Source organism: Cololabis saira, chromosome 24 (genome assembly GCF_033807715.1).
Source record: "Cololabis saira isolate AMF1-May2022 chromosome 24, fColSai1.1, whole genome shotgun sequence".
Lineage (NCBI taxonomy): Eukaryota > Metazoa > Chordata > Actinopteri > Beloniformes > Belonidae > Cololabis > Cololabis saira.
Genome location: NC_084610.1, coordinates 18,652,843 through 18,668,907, shown reverse-complemented (window position 1 = coordinate 18,668,907; position 16,065 = coordinate 18,652,843). Strand labels below are relative to the sequence as shown.

General features: G+C 37.3%; 2 protein-coding genes across 4 annotated transcripts in view; one reads left to right on the top strand and one right to left on the bottom strand.

Annotated features, from left to right (window-relative positions):
- The window catches only part of LOC133425050 (sodium-driven chloride bicarbonate exchanger-like), a 52,391-nt gene extending 45,202 nt beyond the window's left edge, over positions 1-7,189 (top strand). For 2 of the 3 annotated variants that reach the window (XM_061715704.1, XM_061715703.1), the window contains exons 21-23: positions 950-1,014; positions 2,585-2,698; positions 5,027-7,189. In XM_061715704.1, the coding sequence (XP_061571688.1) occupies positions 950-1,014; positions 2,585-2,698; positions 5,027-5,102 (255 nt within the window). In that variant the 3' untranslated portion in view covers positions 5,103-7,189. Of the gene's footprint in view, positions 1-949; positions 1,015-2,584; positions 2,699-2,966; positions 3,005-5,026 lie in introns of all 3 variants that reach the window. The other variant, XM_061715702.1, reaches the window with a different exon arrangement.
- Positions 7,190-10,349: 3,160 nt separating this feature from the next.
- Positions 10,350-15,265, bottom strand: LOC133425051 (glucagon-1-like). The gene is made up of 6 exons (XM_061715705.1): positions 15,197-15,265; positions 15,004-15,110; positions 13,939-14,097; positions 11,991-12,107; positions 11,454-11,597; positions 10,350-11,355 (listed from the first exon to the last, which is right to left on the bottom strand). The coding sequence occupies exons 2-6, from the start codon at positions 15,099-15,101 to the stop codon at positions 11,331-11,333; spliced, it is 543 nt and encodes a 180-aa protein (XP_061571689.1). The 5' UTR covers positions 15,102-15,110; positions 15,197-15,265; the 3' UTR covers positions 10,350-11,330.
- Between the last annotated feature and the right edge of the window lie 800 nt (positions 15,266-16,065).

The following is a 16,065-nucleotide window of genomic DNA, read 5'->3' as shown; positions in this document are numbered from 1 at the left end:
CATGATGCAGATGTGTAGCGATTTTTGTGCATGTACGTCAAACCGTATTGTGGGGCTTGAGGCACAAAGTTTTCTAGGGGGCGCTGTTGAGCCGTTAGGCCACGCCCATTAATGCAAACCATTAAATATCACATTTTTCGCCAGGCCTGCTTGCATGCAAAATTTGGTGACTTTTGGGGCACGTTTAGGGGGTAAAAAGGCCCTCATTTCGTCGGAAAAATTAAAAAAATAAAAAATAAATTCCTACAGATACAATAGGGCCTTTGCACTGTCAGTGCTCGGGCCCTAATAAAGTTGAAATTTCGTGAATAAAACTGAAATTTAGTAAAGTTGAAATACAATTTGGTGAATAAAGTGGAAATGTCTCCTCTGGTCCATCAAATCCAGTTAGGAGAGCGACTGACAGCTATGCAGCAGCAGCCGTAACTAACTAACTAACTTACATCTCAACATTTCGACTTTTTTCTCGAAATTGTACTTCAACATTAATCTCGACATTTTTACTTTTTTCTTGACATTTCGATTTTTTTCTCGAAGTGCATAATGTAAAAAAAATCTTCCTCCTCTAAAATATTATTTTTATTTTTCTCCTGCCTGGCTCTAATACTCTTCCGTATGTCCTAAAGGGAACGTGTGTTCTTTATTTTTCAAAGATTCCCAGCATTTCCGTACACCTGACAGAAACACTGATGAAATGTTTTGGTTAAAACACCAAAGCAGTAGACGTGTCTGCATGTCGACAGCTCTGTACTCTGCACTGGTTTACTACTCCACCCTCATCTTCAGCAAGTGTCTTAAAATCAGTGTTTTATCTCTGTACATGATCAGAGACATGCTGCTTGATGGATGGGGAGGCTGTCGTGTGGGTCTGTGATGTCACAGATCTTTCTATTGTGGGGAAACAGTCTCCTTTGAATTTTCAGCTTTAACATATCTTCTCTTTTTACAGGAGGAACACAGTATTATTGCAGAAGAGGAAGGCATAGTTCAGGTGCCACTCGAAGGGGACTTCAAGTGAGTCTTTTTGATATATTTCATTTCATTTCATTTTATTCTTTATTTCATTCAAAAAAATACAACAAACAATTCAATACAAATACAAACACAAATGTTCATAAATTGTGAATGAAAAGGGAAAAATGAAAGAAGAAAAATCTTATCTAATCTGCCCCTTTTTCCAAGAAATAAATTCACAAATAACATAAATTAAAAATTAAAAAAACAACAATTAAGTAAATAAAAATATATTTAAATAAATGTGTAAACAATTCAGCTAACTAAAACAGATAAAATAAAGATTTTTAACATGATCAGAGGCACAAGTAAATGTGAAAACTGTAACAAATTATGTGAGATTTTAAAGAAGACTTTAAAGCAAGACTGCATCCTATCAGCTTCAGCTCCAGATACGCCGACGATATAATTACATGAGAGGGAGGATTATAAATACACTCTTAACATCAACAATTAAGGACATGTTGTCCATATTACATTGCTACTAATAAATGTACTACTGTAGTAAATGTAGAACAATAGCCAGGAGTCCCAGCATCGCGTAGCGCTGACATTGTTCTCTGTAAATGGGATATTTATGATGGTGAACGTTAGGACGTCATCCAAGAGCCCTTTCACACAAACCACTGCTTTAGTCTTTATCTAATAAAACATTTATCGTGTGGGTTTAGTGTCCTTTCTTACGGAAGAGTATTAGGACCAGGCAGGAGAAAAATAAAAATAATATTTTAGAGGAGGAAGATTTTTTTTTCATTATGCACTTCGAGAAAAAATTCGAAATGTCGAGAAAAAAGTCAAAATTTTGTGAATAAAGTTGAAATGTTGAGAAAAAAGGTGAAATTTCTACTTTTTTCTCGAAATTGTACTTAAACATTATTCTCGACATTTAGACTTTTTTCTCGAAGTGCACAATAAAAAAAAATCTTCCCCTCTCAAATATTTTTTCTCCTGCATGGCCCTAATACTCTTCCGTACCTTTCTAGATTCATGTGCAGCAGCAGTTTCTTTCTAATACTAGTGCTGACGTCTTTCCTTCACGGCACTGTGTTATCACATGTCTGTACATCTGCTGGTGATGAATTCATCAAGGGCTGGTGATTTGTAGCAACTCGCTGTAGCTGACCCTCTTAAACCCTGTGGAGCAGCAGGAGGGTACTTGTATTGCCCACATTAGTTGGATTTATTTAGCTTAAATCACATTATAGTTACTGCACAGAGAAACACACAGGAGAGGGGATATAGAATAGAATAGAATAGAATAGAATAAAATAGAAGACCTTATTGATCTCCCAGAGGAGAAATTCAGTCGTGCAGCAGCCAAAACACACACACGCTTTATACAAAAAATTTGAAATAGAAATAACCAATAAATAGTTAAATAATAAAAAGAGCAATATAAAAAGTAGAAAAAGAGTATGTACAAGAAAGAAAAAAAATAGTAAACACCAAAAATATGGATAATATTTACAAAAAATGTCCACATTTTTCTAAAATGAAATATGAACTTTTGCACATGACTCTGTGTGCTGTCGGTCCAAAAATGGCCTTTTTCTCTCCTGTGTTTCTGCAGGAGTGACCCGGCCACGGTGAACATCACTGATGAGATGTCCAAAGGATCTTTCGGGGGGGTGTGGAAGAGTGTCAGTCCGGTTGATAGCACTAAAAAGGAGCCGAGTGCTAAAAGGTTAGCTTCATGTCTGCGGTCAAGCGTCAGTATCTCTCCTCCTGAATCCAGATCACAAGTGGATTTTTGCAGGATGCAACATTTCTATTTCAAGATGTTGTTAAACCAGATCTGACAGGTGTTTGCTGCTCAAGTGCTGTGAAATGTTTACATTCTTGCAATAAAGAGGTGTTATATTTAAGAGCAGCTGTGCTTTTGCAGATTTCCCACTGAGTAGATTAATTTAGTATGTCCTGCCTGCTTCTCTCACTCCATCCCACTCCCCCAGCTCCCCCTCCTAACCTCTCTGACGCTGACGTCCCAGAGGTGAGTGTTCCCAGCAGCCCCTGCAGCATGGAGAGTCTGGTCCTGTGTGTTACGACTGTGTTGCACGCTAGAAATGCTGTCAGTCTGTGCAGCAACTTAGGATTCAAGTGGTGGGAGTAGTAGAGCACATCAAAAGAGTGATAAATAATTGATAAATATATCCAGTACTCGAGTTGTAAAAAAGAAATCAGGGGGGGGATGGTGGATTTTATCATATGGGGACAGATAATTTGTGCTGATTACAAATAACATAATATATTACAAATAATAGCAGTGACCAAAACACCTGCAGAAATACTGCAGGAATGACATAGCAGCAGTTAAATGCAGCCTTCTGTAAGCTTTAAATATCCACTGGGCTTACATCAAATACATCAAAACACAACAATAAAAAACAGTTTTCTGAACTTATCAATATGTGTCACGTCTGGCGGTAAGGTGTGGACCCAAACGCAGGAGAGCAGGAGGCAGGAGTTCAATGAAAAAAAGGGTTTATTAACAAAAAAAAAGCAAACTAAAGCACTGCAGAGCAGGATCACAGGCTGAACAAAAACAGGAATCCAAAAAAACCAGGGGAAACATGGAGGGAACAAACAGTACGGTCCGACAGGAAACAAGGGAATGACAAGACCAGATATACTGAGGGGATAACGAGACATGAAGAGACACAGGTGCAGACACAATCAGGGCAGATGGGACACAGGTGGGGCAAGACAGAAACTGAAAACTGGGGGGAATGTCAAACCTTGACAATATGACTCTGTCCTTCACAGGATAAGTAAAATGGATCACTGCAAAAACTCAAAATCTTAACAAGAATATTTGTCTTATTTCTAGTTAAAATGTCTCATTTTAGTAAAAAAAATCTCATTACACTTAAAACAAGACTCATCACTGGAAAAAACAACAATTTTCACCTGTTTCAAGTAGATTTTCACTTAAAATAAGTAGAAAAATCTGCCAGTGGAACAAGATTTTTTTGCTTGTAATGAGAAGATAAATCTCGTCCCACTGGCAGATTTTTCTACTTATTTCAAGTGAAAATTTACTTGAAACAGGTGAAAATGGTCAAATAAGTAATTTTTCTGGTGATGACTCTAAATGTTGAAATAGCAGTAAAACCACATTCATTAATGAAATGACATAAGGGATGGAAAGGGGGGATGGCATTTTTACAGGGGGGATGATTTGGACCATTTTTATTTCAGGGGGGATGCCATCCCCCCTCATCCCCCCTCAACTCCAGTACTGAATATATCTATAAACACTGCATGGACCGGTTCTGCATGGACCGGGTCTGCATGTCAAGGACATGTTTTCAATGACACATGTATCTTTTCTGTGTTTGTTGTTGTCACAAAGCAGAAAATGATCTTAAACCTCAATCAGTCCGTTATTTGCCCCATGAGAGACACGTTTGCATGCAACAATGCACGTCTAGTGTTTTACCGTATTTTCTGGAGTATAAGCCGCACCTGCACATAAGCCGCATCCGCTCTATTTTTTTTTAAATAATAAAAAAAAGATATGCAAGCCCCAGATATTTCTGTTGTTAGATTAGATATTTACTACATGTACAGAAGGATTTTGAACTGTAAATGATGTACATGTTTGTACCTAAATAGATCCTTTCCTAACAGTGTCTTTTAACACGGCAGCAACTTTACTGATTAAAACGGGACAGAACCAAGAGAAAATAACCGCTATTTATTTATCTATTTATCTGTTTGAAATCTGCTTCTACCTACTTCTATCTGCTAAAGAAGAAGTAGCGTATTCTTCTTTGCATTTATTTTGTCTTAGTTTTGATTCTAATTCCAGTTAGAGCGGTGGAAGAAAAATCCACAGAATAGCTGCACCTTTGTATAAGCCGCACGGTTCAAAACCTATGAAAAAAGTAGAGGCTTATAGTCCAGAAAATACGGTATATATATATTTCCTTATATATTTCCTATATACTTCTTATACTTCCTATATATTTCCTTCTTTTGTGGCGTGCACTGATGTAACTTTCTCCCCCAGTTGTGCCAGCGGCGGTGAGAAGCGACACAAGCGGCGAAGGCACGAGAAGAGCCTGGACAGGGAGACGAGTTTGTGACGACACATGCTGGTGGAGACGCTGCTGTCGATCAGTGGATTTAAAATAAAAAATAAAATCTAAAAAAAAAAAAAAAAAAAAAAAAACTATTCCGTGCCACATTTAACCACCCGTGTACTGTGCTGCACTGTGTTCTTTTTGTCATGTCAGTCTTTGTGGATGTTGTGTAAAAACAGAGAAACACCTGCTAGAAACTGTATTAACAAGACCATACGTGTACAGTATACAGTATGTGTATATACATATATATATATATATATGTATATATATATTTATATATATATATATATATATATATATATATATATGTATATGTATATATATATTTATATATTTATATATATATATATATATATGTATATGTATGAAGTCAGGATTATGTGACATCTACACTAATTGTTTAATCAATGGGCCAATTAAGGAATAACAGTTCAAGTGATTTTTAAACTACTCTTTATTTGTATTTTGTATGTTTTTTATATTTTTCCAACTACAACTGCAAGTTATCCTTTTACGAAACCTGCCACATGAACCACAGAAGGATCTCACGTGGAGCGTTCGCTGACGCTCCACTGCTGTGGAATTTCACAACTCGCGTTAGAAAAAAACTTGATAGATATTTGCCAATACCAATCAATTTAACTGTTGTCTAAGAGAGTTGGCTATGATATTTAGTAATTTTTAAAAGTGATAAATATACATTTTCTATATAACGTGGATCCTAAATGTAGTCGTGTCAGTCACATCTGAACACTAGTCTCCGTCGCTTTACACATGAATGTCTCCCGTTGAGCATGTTGAGGTGAGTTCAGGAAAACAGTGATTCTTTTCAGTAAATGTTTATTGTTGAGTGTTAACCTTGACTGAAGCCACTCGTGTCAGTAGCCGACGGTAAATAGCAGGAGGGTGGCTTGGCTTAGTACAAAAGTTTAAAAATGCCGACGCCGGAGCAGAGCCAGAGGAGTTATTGCACCTTTTTACAGAACTACGTTCATTTGTGAAACTGAAAAGGTGCAAAATCATGCTGCATGTTTATTAGCGGATATACGCTACAAAGCGACATATCAGATTTTTTTTTTTATTTTTCATTTGACTTTTTCCAAAAGTAAGAAACCAAATGGTTTTATTTTCCAAATCTCTCTTTCGATCTTTTTATTTTTAAGCTGCAGCGTGACTGAAAATTTCATTTTTTTTTTTTTTTTTTTTTTTTTTTGCATGACAGCTTATTTCTGTAGCTTTAGCTATATGTGGCCGCTTAAAAAAAATAGAAAAAAAAAGAAAACAACTTTAAAGATTGCCTTTTTGGGTGTCTGTGCAGAAGGCTCCATGGTTTCTTCCTGTGTACTCTTCTTCATCTTATCAGTCATCCATGGAAATGTCCTCTCCAACAACCCTCGCTGTGTCAGCATCTGAAGATAATTGTGTTTTGGAAAGAAAAACATCTGCATGATGGTTGCAGGACAGTTGCTACTACAATGGTTACTTCTAGAGATGCAATAATACTTTTACTTTCTGGGAAGGGCAAATGTAATACATGGGAAAGAGTTGTAACAATGTATAATACATAGTATATTTTGTTCATGTAAAATGGCACTATTATATTACTAACATGAAATCAGTGTTGAATTCTTTCCTTGTAGATGTTTTTTTCCCCCCATTGTCTAATTGATGGCTCTTAGTTCCTTAGAGAAGCTAATATTTGGTCAAAGATTATATCAGTATCAAATATTTTGACCACTTCTGTGTGAAATTCTGCCTTAAATTTGGTAGAAATAGATGGGCATTTTCTGTAATAATTTAAGAAAACTAAAAGAACTATCAGTTCAGATCTGTTGTGCAATAGTGTTTTATTTCATGAAGATGAGAACAAGGGAGCACCTGGGAGACCATAAATAAAGATGTAGATATGAAACAGCTGAAATGATGCAGCACTTTGTCTTTTTGTCGCCCTCTAACAGCTAACATTCCATTTCACTTCAGTACCGTACTATAGAGCAGTGCTTCCCAACCTTTTTTCCTTGGAGTCCCCCCTACTTGTGTCTAAGACAAGCCGGGCCCCCCAACCCATACGTACTAGCAGCAAAAGAGTAAAGTGATTCGTTACAAATCTTTAATTGAAAAAATTAACATTAATTATATTTTTTTTTATACATTTCTCTTTGGTTTACCCTGTATACATATGACTTTGTTTTTCTCACCTTCATTTTGTGTCACCAATGTATAAAGTACGCACAGAAAATAATTGCAAGGACATAAAATAATTTCTGAAAAATGTCTCTTTTAATATGAGCGCAAACATTTTTAACATTTTTCCTTTGACAACCTGTCGGAGTAGTAGTATGATTAAATTCTTTCTTTTAGGTTGACTATTTTTACACCAGTCCAGGGACAGCGGATGCAAAATAGCCTTTTGGCTAATTCCGGCACATTTTACATTGGTTTAAATGTGTTATTAATGTGCATTGTCCCTGTAATTTAAACCTTTAAATAAATAAATAAATGTTGAATAATGATATAATAATAAGTTATTAAGTTTTTATCCTGCTAAATAACTTAGAAATATATTTTGGTCATTTTAAAATACTACGTGGCTTTATACAGACTTGGTGTGTTATTTTTTATTTATTTAACATGCGCAAATATAATTTTTACAACTGCATATTCTCAAAGCAGACAAAGTTTCGCGCCCCCCCAGAGATCTCTGGCGCCCCCCCAGGGGGGGCCGGACCCCAGGTTGGGAGACACTGCTCTAGAGGTGAATGCATTGTCACTTTCTCACTGGACCACGCCCCCAGGAAAAAAAATGTGAAGATGTCACAATTTGAGAAGCCTTATTGTGAAACGAATACGTTTTGTACTGTGGACAAACGTTGCTATTTCACATTTTGATGTGAGAATGGGTTGTCACACTACATGACCTGTTATCAGGAGTCCTGAAATCACTGAGGGGTTTACACTGTCACACCACTACACCAGCGTCTCACATATCTGGTCCTAGATGCAGTGTTGCCAACTCCTCAGTAAGGAAATTTTATTAGCTGTCCCAAAAGTCGCTAGAAGTCGCTAAATGACGTCATCGCCTAATTTGCATAATTGGCAATTTGCATTTAACTGTAATGGACGCTGTAGGAGAGAGGAATAACGTCGTGGGAGAGACAAAAGTGAGTAAAAAACACCCTAAATATGTTTAGAACTACAAATTTACAAAAATAATTTCAGCATTAACAACATTTATTGATTTTAATGCTTTGTCTAGATCCACATTACACACATCAGTTTTGTCCTGTATTGTTAAATGTTATAAATGCAAATTTGATCAAAATATTGTTATGTAGGGTGAAATTGCTAGCTCTACAACCAACCCTCCTCCTTTATCCGGAATTGGGACCGGCAAAGTGACCCAAAAGAAAAAAGAAACATTTACGTTTACATCCCGCTCTGCAAGCCAGCGGCGGCTTTGCGCAAGCGCATTTCATTTGCAGTCTGAGTGGTGAGGGTCTCCTCTCTGCTCTGCCCACCAGATAAGTCTCCAATAACATCAGAAAAACCAGATTTGTCGCTAGTTGCTTTTTGGAAAAAAAGTCGCTATAGGGGTCTGAAAAGTCGCTAAATCTAGCGACAAAGTCGCTAAGTTGGCAACACTGCCTAGATGTTTCCTGCTCCAACGGACCAAAGGAATGGACCGCCATTTGTTTATCATCAAAGTCTGTTAATGACCCATCAGGTGAATCAGGTGTTGAATCAGAGTTATTCAGCATCTCTTCACCCTTGCATCAAGGGTGCCCCTAGCTTGATAACAGCTCCAAATACTTAGCATGTTAAGTATGTGTTAAAGATGGAGGCTGTGATACGGGAAGTCCCAGCCCCACCATATGTCCCACCATTTGTCAGACTTTCTCAGGTTATACTCATTGGGTCATGATTGGATGGTCACACACTAATCTTTATTACGTGCATTTGTAACAGAAGATCTGTGTGAATGTCTACCTGGGAATGGAAAAGATATTGGAAAATGCTTCATAGAACCTAAACAAGGTTAAAAAGGCTACAAATGAGTATAGTATAGTATGAGTATGAGTATTCTTTCCAAACAATTACTATTTTATTATTCTTTTTTTAATCAATTACTAAGGACATGATTAAATAAACTACACTACAAAATATTTTGAGTAGCTTGTGGCCTGCAAAAGCACTTATTCGCAAAGTTAGTGTACAATAATGTTTTTTTCTTGCCATTTAATTCTTTTTCTTTTTCTTTTTGAAGAGAACAGCTTTCTTTGTTTTCCTCCCTTAATCTACTATGTACACCTGCCTGTTCAGTGACGTACGCATGGTTGACTTGGTTGACTCGTGAACTCAAATATTTGCCGTTTCCAGGGATCCCAAACGTTTAGCTGCTACTTGTGGGTTCATTCAACCGACTAACCTCCATTGGAATATCTCATACACCCCTTAACTGGTTTAAACCATATTTATCTGGCTGAATTCAGTTTTTTCAACTCAAAACATTCAGTTCTCATTCTGTCCCCTTCTCTTCTGGTGTACCTCAAGGCTCTGTCCTCGGCCCCCTCAAGTTCATCATCTACCTTCTTCCACTTTGCCACTTCTTCCGTAAATACAACATCAAGTTCCATTGCTATGCAGATGACACCCAGCTCTACCTGTCCACTAAACCCACCGCATTTCCCACTCCCCTTTCCGATTGCCTTGAGGAAATCAGAGTCTGGTTCTCCCAACATTTTCTCAGGCTCAACAGTGATACAATTGGACTCTTCCTCATTGGCACCAATTCCACCCTCTCTAAAATTAATGATTTTTCCATCTCCATTGAAAATGCATCAGTTCCCCACTCTCTCCAGGTTAAGAGTCTGGGTGTCATTCTGGACACCACCTCATCTTTCAAATCCCATATCAATTAAGTTCACTTGGTCAGCTTACTTTCATTTATGTGATATTTCTCATCTGAAATTCGGAATTCTGGGTCACATCCTGTTTAGTTTTTGTGATTGTTTCCTCTTTGGTTTGCCTGCCAAGTCGATCCGTAAATTCCAATTAGTTCAAAACTCATCTTGATCGTATATCTTCACATGTATTGCGAGGCATGGTTTACATCAGCAACAAACATTTCATCTTTTGTGTGTTTTATTAATTAAATTAGTTTTAAACCAGATCTCCAAACTCATTTTATGAATTGGACCCCAAGTGACCAAACACTGACTCACGTTAGCTTTGGATGAGGTATTTAATCTATAGGTTTACTTACTGTTTCTTCTGTGAATATTTAATGGGTGTGTTCAATAATGTCACAAGAACTAATAATTGTCTTTTAACAACTGATTTACATTATATTTGTTTATTAATCTGACTTGTATAACAATTTATGGCAAATTAATGCAGAAAAGCAGCTTATTTCTAAGAGGTCACGTTCTTTTCTCTCGTCACTTACTGTAACTGCAATGAGCTTTTCATTTCAGTGCAATTTAACCTTTTGTTTTAGGGTGTATTTTTCACTCAGGACTGTACTCAAAGTGTTTGATGAAGTTTTAAATGCGTTCCCAACCGTTTGACTTCTAAATTAGACTTAAATATTACAGACTCAAAGCGAGAGCAAAAATAAACAAGTGTAGATTTATTTATCTGTTTAGGTAATTTTTCATCTAAAAGATAAAGTATTATCCAAACTTTCTAGCATAAATGTGCTTTTTCTTTGTTTTATCACTTGAATTCTTTTTAACCTTAATTCAGAAATGATTAAAATACATTTTCCGTTTGATGCACCGGTAACTGACACTGCAATGATTTTACATCTGAGCTTGAGCTTGGTTCCTCAAACACATTTCAAACTATTTTATACGTTCACTAAGGCTGTATATCTCTGTACAACAAAGTAAGACGAAAGGTGAATGAAAAAACATTTTAAAGAGCAGATCATTCATATGCAATGATAACTAAAGACGTGCTTTCCAAAAGAACTTCCTGAGACCAAACCTGTGTTCTTGTAGAAATATAGAAAATTACAAAAAAAATAACAATCCCCTTGATTTCAATTCTTCTTTTGTGCACCAGAAACCTGTGGAAGAGTTGCAGTTTTTGTATCTTTGCATTACATTCAAGGTGAAGTAGAACATTTAAACACGGTGACATTTATAACACGCAAAGCAGTATGGCTTCCTATTCCTCCTGAAAACGGCGTCCTGTGCAGCACAGAGGGAGTCTCTGAGGAGACCTTTATTGGTCCTCTTGCCTTTTCTTGCTGCAAAAGACAAAAAAAAAAAATCACAATTACGCCAGGCCTGAACGATGAGGCGGCTCTGAGGTTCTGTCACTCCGGCTGTGATGACTCAGCGTTACCTTTCACCCGACGGCTTCGAGGTCATGACCCAGAGTAAATATTCCTTGGCTGCCATGGAGTCCAACACCTTGTTCACATCACTGGTGAAGCTTCCATCTACATGCCTCTTGCTGAACGCTTCGCCCAGCCTGTCCTTTTTGGATCTGAATATGTGCACAGGGACACAATGTGAACGGTGTCCACCGAGGATCAGCGACCAGGAGGGTGGAAACCTTCATTTGAGCTCTGATATTTCATTGGCATCACAAAAATCATCTAGTTTTCATGAATAAATCGATCATTCATGATTGGGTCATTTGGGTCTTGTGTGTTTTGTGTTTCATCAGTGTAGGAATATATAAATCAACACGGTGGAAAAGTTCAGCTGATTTATTTTTACCACAACCACAAACAATAGGAAAGGAGGGAAAAAAAGCAACAAGAAGCAGCTGATTGGTTCAAAATCACTGTCTCTTTGGTCATCATGGTGGAATCAGAAACACGGTTTTGGTGCTGCAGGTCAGGAGGAGAAGGAGAAGGGAGGAGGGGCAGCCTACTCTCTTCGGACTTGTCCAGACTTGAGCTTGGCAACAAAGTCCTTGATTGCCTGGTCCTTGAGGTAGGAGCTCACGTCACTGGTGAAGGTCCCGTCTGCGTGGCGCTTGTCTGCAGCACTGAAATCAGAAGCATTAAGTATACGGAGCCAAAACTTCGATCAAACTCACTGAATACATTATTCTCCGCACTATAAGGCGCACCTAAAAGCCTTACATTTTTTCAAAAGCTGACCATGCGCCTTATTACGACGGAGTATTAGGGCCAAACAAAAAAACAAAAAAAGGAAATTACGAGAATAAAGTCATAATGTAATGAGAATAAAGTCATAAAATTACGAGAATAAAGTCATAATGTAATGAGAATAAAGTCGTAAAATTACGAGAATAAAGTCGTAAAATTACGAGAATAAAGTCGTAAAATTACGAGAATAAAGTCATAATATTACGAGAATAAAGTCGTAATATATTATAAATATATAAATATAACTTCACAAGATGCTCAATATTCCTCATTTTAACACAGGGAGAAGAAGCTCTTCCTGTTAGAGTTCTCATAAATTATATTCTCATAATATTACGACTTTATTCTCGCAACATTACGACTTTATTCTCGTAATGTTACGACTTTATTCTCGTAATATTCCGACTTTATTCTCATAATATTACGACTTTATTCTCGCAACATTACGACTTTATTCTCGTAATGTTACGACTTTATTCTCTTAATTTTACGACTTTATTCTCTTAATTTTACGACTTTATTCTCGCAACGTTACGACTTTATTCTCGTAATTTTACGACTTTATTCTCGTAATATTCCGACTTTATTCTCATAATATTACGACTTTATTCTCGCAACATTACGACTTTATTCTCTTAATTTTACGACTTTATTCTCGCAACGTTACGACTTTATTCTCGTAATGTTACGACTTTATTCTCGTAATTTTACGACTTTATTCTCGCAACATTACGACTTTATTCTCGCAACATTACGACTTTATTCTCGTAATGTTACGACTTTATTCTCGTAATTTTACGACTTTATTCTCGTAATTTTACGACTTTATTCTCATAATATTACGACTTTATTCTCGCAACATTACGACTTTATTCTCATTATATTATGACTTTATTCTCGTAATTTCCATTTTTTTTTGTCTTAGTTTGGCCCTAATACTCCGTCGTACCTTATAATCCGGTGCGCCTTATATATGGATCAATATTGAGCCGCAACAGGTCTCGCAACCATAGACATATATACGTCTTTTGAGCGACGAAAAACAATAAAATATATTTATTCTAATATGTCAAGATCACAATAATCTTCCAATTTAGAACTAAAATATTAAAGAACTAACACAAATAAAATACAATTCAATTAAATACTTAAGTTTTTTTTTTTTTTTGTAATTCATTTCCCAATTTCGACATTTTGACTTTTTTCTCGACATTTCGACTTTTTTCTCAACATTTCGACTTTTTTTCTCGACATTTCAACTTTTTTCTCGACATTTCGACTTTTTTCTCAAGATTGTACTTCCACATTAATCTCGAATTTTTGACTTTTTTCTCCAAATTTCGACTTTTTTCTCGACATTTCAACTTTTTTCCCGACATTTCAACTTTTTTCTCGACATTTCGACTTTTTTCTCGAAGTGCATAATGAAAAAAAAAATCTCCCTCCAGTTATAACTAATATAGAAACATGCAGCACGTGTTGTCTTCATTCTAAGGCTTATACAAGACTTTTCATTTTTTGCGGCTCCAGACATATTTGTTTTTTGTGTTTTTGGTCCAATATGGCTCTTTCAACATTTTGGGTTGCCGACCCCTGATCTAATGGATGCAGAACGTAACCCCAGCCTCTACTGTAGCGCCTTATAATGCGGTGCGCCTTATAGTGCGGAAAATGCGTTAATGTCTTTCTGAAACATTGTGAACCAACCCGCTCCTCTTGTTGTTCACCAGCCATCGAACAAAGTCCTGCGCCTTCCTGTCCTCCAGATATTTGCTGTAGTCGTTGGAAAAGGTTCCCTCGGAGTGCCTCTTCATGTCCAACGGCTCTCTTGGCTCGTCAGCTAGCGTGTCATCTGCTGCCAGATTGCTGCGGAGAGGAAACGTGGTCACCATTGTTAGGATTTTATGAAATTGTTTAAGAGTTTGGAAGGTTTTTCTTTAAGATTCTACACTAGTGGTTTTTCTGTTCAGGACTTCAGCTATAGTTCAGCTGTTTTCTCTAGTTGCAGGGTCAACTCCTGTTTTATGACTAGGCTGTTAAAATAGTTCAGATATTTACTCTTCGTTAGGTGAAGACAATGAAGAGAAACAGGTCTTTCAACAATGATGGGTCTCATCCGATATCTGGGTTCACATCTTAAGTAGGAAGCAATAAACAGGGACATACGGCTGAAGGTCTGATATGTTTGGCAGATGGGGTTCACGTACAAAAAACACCTCCCTTTTTTAGTAAAAATACGACTGGATCGATGACCACCGTGTGCATTTCTCTCCTACCTTTGTGTTTTGAGAAAAGTGTACCTCCGGCCCGAAAACATTGTGCATGATATAATAAAAGCTTGTATTAACTTTGATTCTATTTCACTGGTTTTCTTATGGTGCACCAGACAAACGAACACATGCATGGGCGAGGTGATTCTGAGAAACATCACCTGAAGAAGCTGCATCCAGCTTAGCTGAGGAAAGTTGTTCAATGCACTTCTATTCGTACTCTTCGGGGAGGCTATTATCACTATTCAGAAGTATTGGCTGCTAGCTTTCAGAATGAGTTAGATGATGATTAGCCTATTAGGATTTATGGATTCAAAGAAATACTCTTCTCCTGTGAACAAGGAGTTTAAAATGATTTGAGTTGATATGGAGTATGCACCTGAGTCTACCAATTACTTTAACTTTACATTCCACAGTGATGAAAATGTCCCTGTCCCCCAGATAAATTATCTGATGATCAAAAGGGTACTGTAAGTGAACTTCATCCAAATGTTTGACTTACCTCGAGCTGTAGTCAGCTTCCAGGAGAGGAAGCTGCCAGCTGATCTGGACTAAGCCGAGGACCAGAAGCAGGCCAACCAAGGACTGGATGCTTTTCATGGTTGTCACCTGGAACAAGAGGCATCGCAGTGAGGCTGAAAGAAACGGCGGCTCGCTTAACAAAACAGGCAGCTACATATAAAGATCCAACTTACTTTTTCGTTTTTCTTTCCACACAAAAGTGCTGGTAGTTCCTCTGCCTGGTGGTCTGTATGTGACCGCCCTCTCCCTCTCCCAGGCTTATATACCGGAGGAGGAGGCCAGATCTGCCAAGGTGGGCCAGTTGAAACACTCTGTCCGGTCATCTCGTTACTCTCAACCCATTAGACACAGGTCCTTTCTGCAATGGCCGAATCAACAAGCAGACACCGGTCATGCGTGATGCCTGCTTGTGCTCAGGTGTTAAGATCAAACAACTGCATCTGCAACTGCAAACAACTGCATCCTGTCAAACATAAAGTCATGGCGATGCTTTAATGCGCTACTGTGTCCGTAGCGTGATGGGAAGCCATATGTGCGCTGTTAGAGGATGAGTCAGTATTTGTGGATTCTTTCCAATGAGATTCGGAGGTTTGGAAGTATCGATCAGTGTTCGCATCAGTGGCAGTTGTATCTGTTTTTCAACCACTGCTACTCAATAACAGTTCTGTATAGGGTTGCCACCCGTCCCGTAAAATACGGAATTGTCCTTTATTTGAGAAAAAAATGTTGCGTCCCGTATAGAACTAATATGGGACGCGATTTGTACCGTATTTTCATTAACTTTTACACCATATTCTGGTTGAATTATTGAAATAAATTAACCTTTACACCAAATTCTAGTTGAATTATTGAAATAAGTAACTTTTACACCATATTCTAGTTGAATTATTGAAATAAATTTACTTTTACACCATATTCTGGTTGAATTATTGAAATAAATTAACCTTTTACACCATATTCTAGTTGAATTATTGAAATAAATTAACTTTTACACCATATTCTAGTTGAATTATTGAAATAAATGTACTTTTACACCATATTC

Coding starts and splice junctions, on each gene's coding strand:
- LOC133425051 (XM_061715705.1), bottom strand. CDS start 15,101: ATGAAAAGCATCCAGTCCTTGGTTGGCCTGCTTCTGGTCCTCGGCTTA. Junction 14,098..15,003: donor GAAGCTGACTACAGCTCGAG/GTAAGTCAAACA, acceptor TCCTCTCCGCAG/CAATCTGGCAGCAGATGACA. Junction 12,108..13,938: donor GTGAACAACAAGAGGAGCGG/GTTGGTTCACAA, acceptor TTCTGATTTCAG/TGCTGCAGACAAGCGCCACG.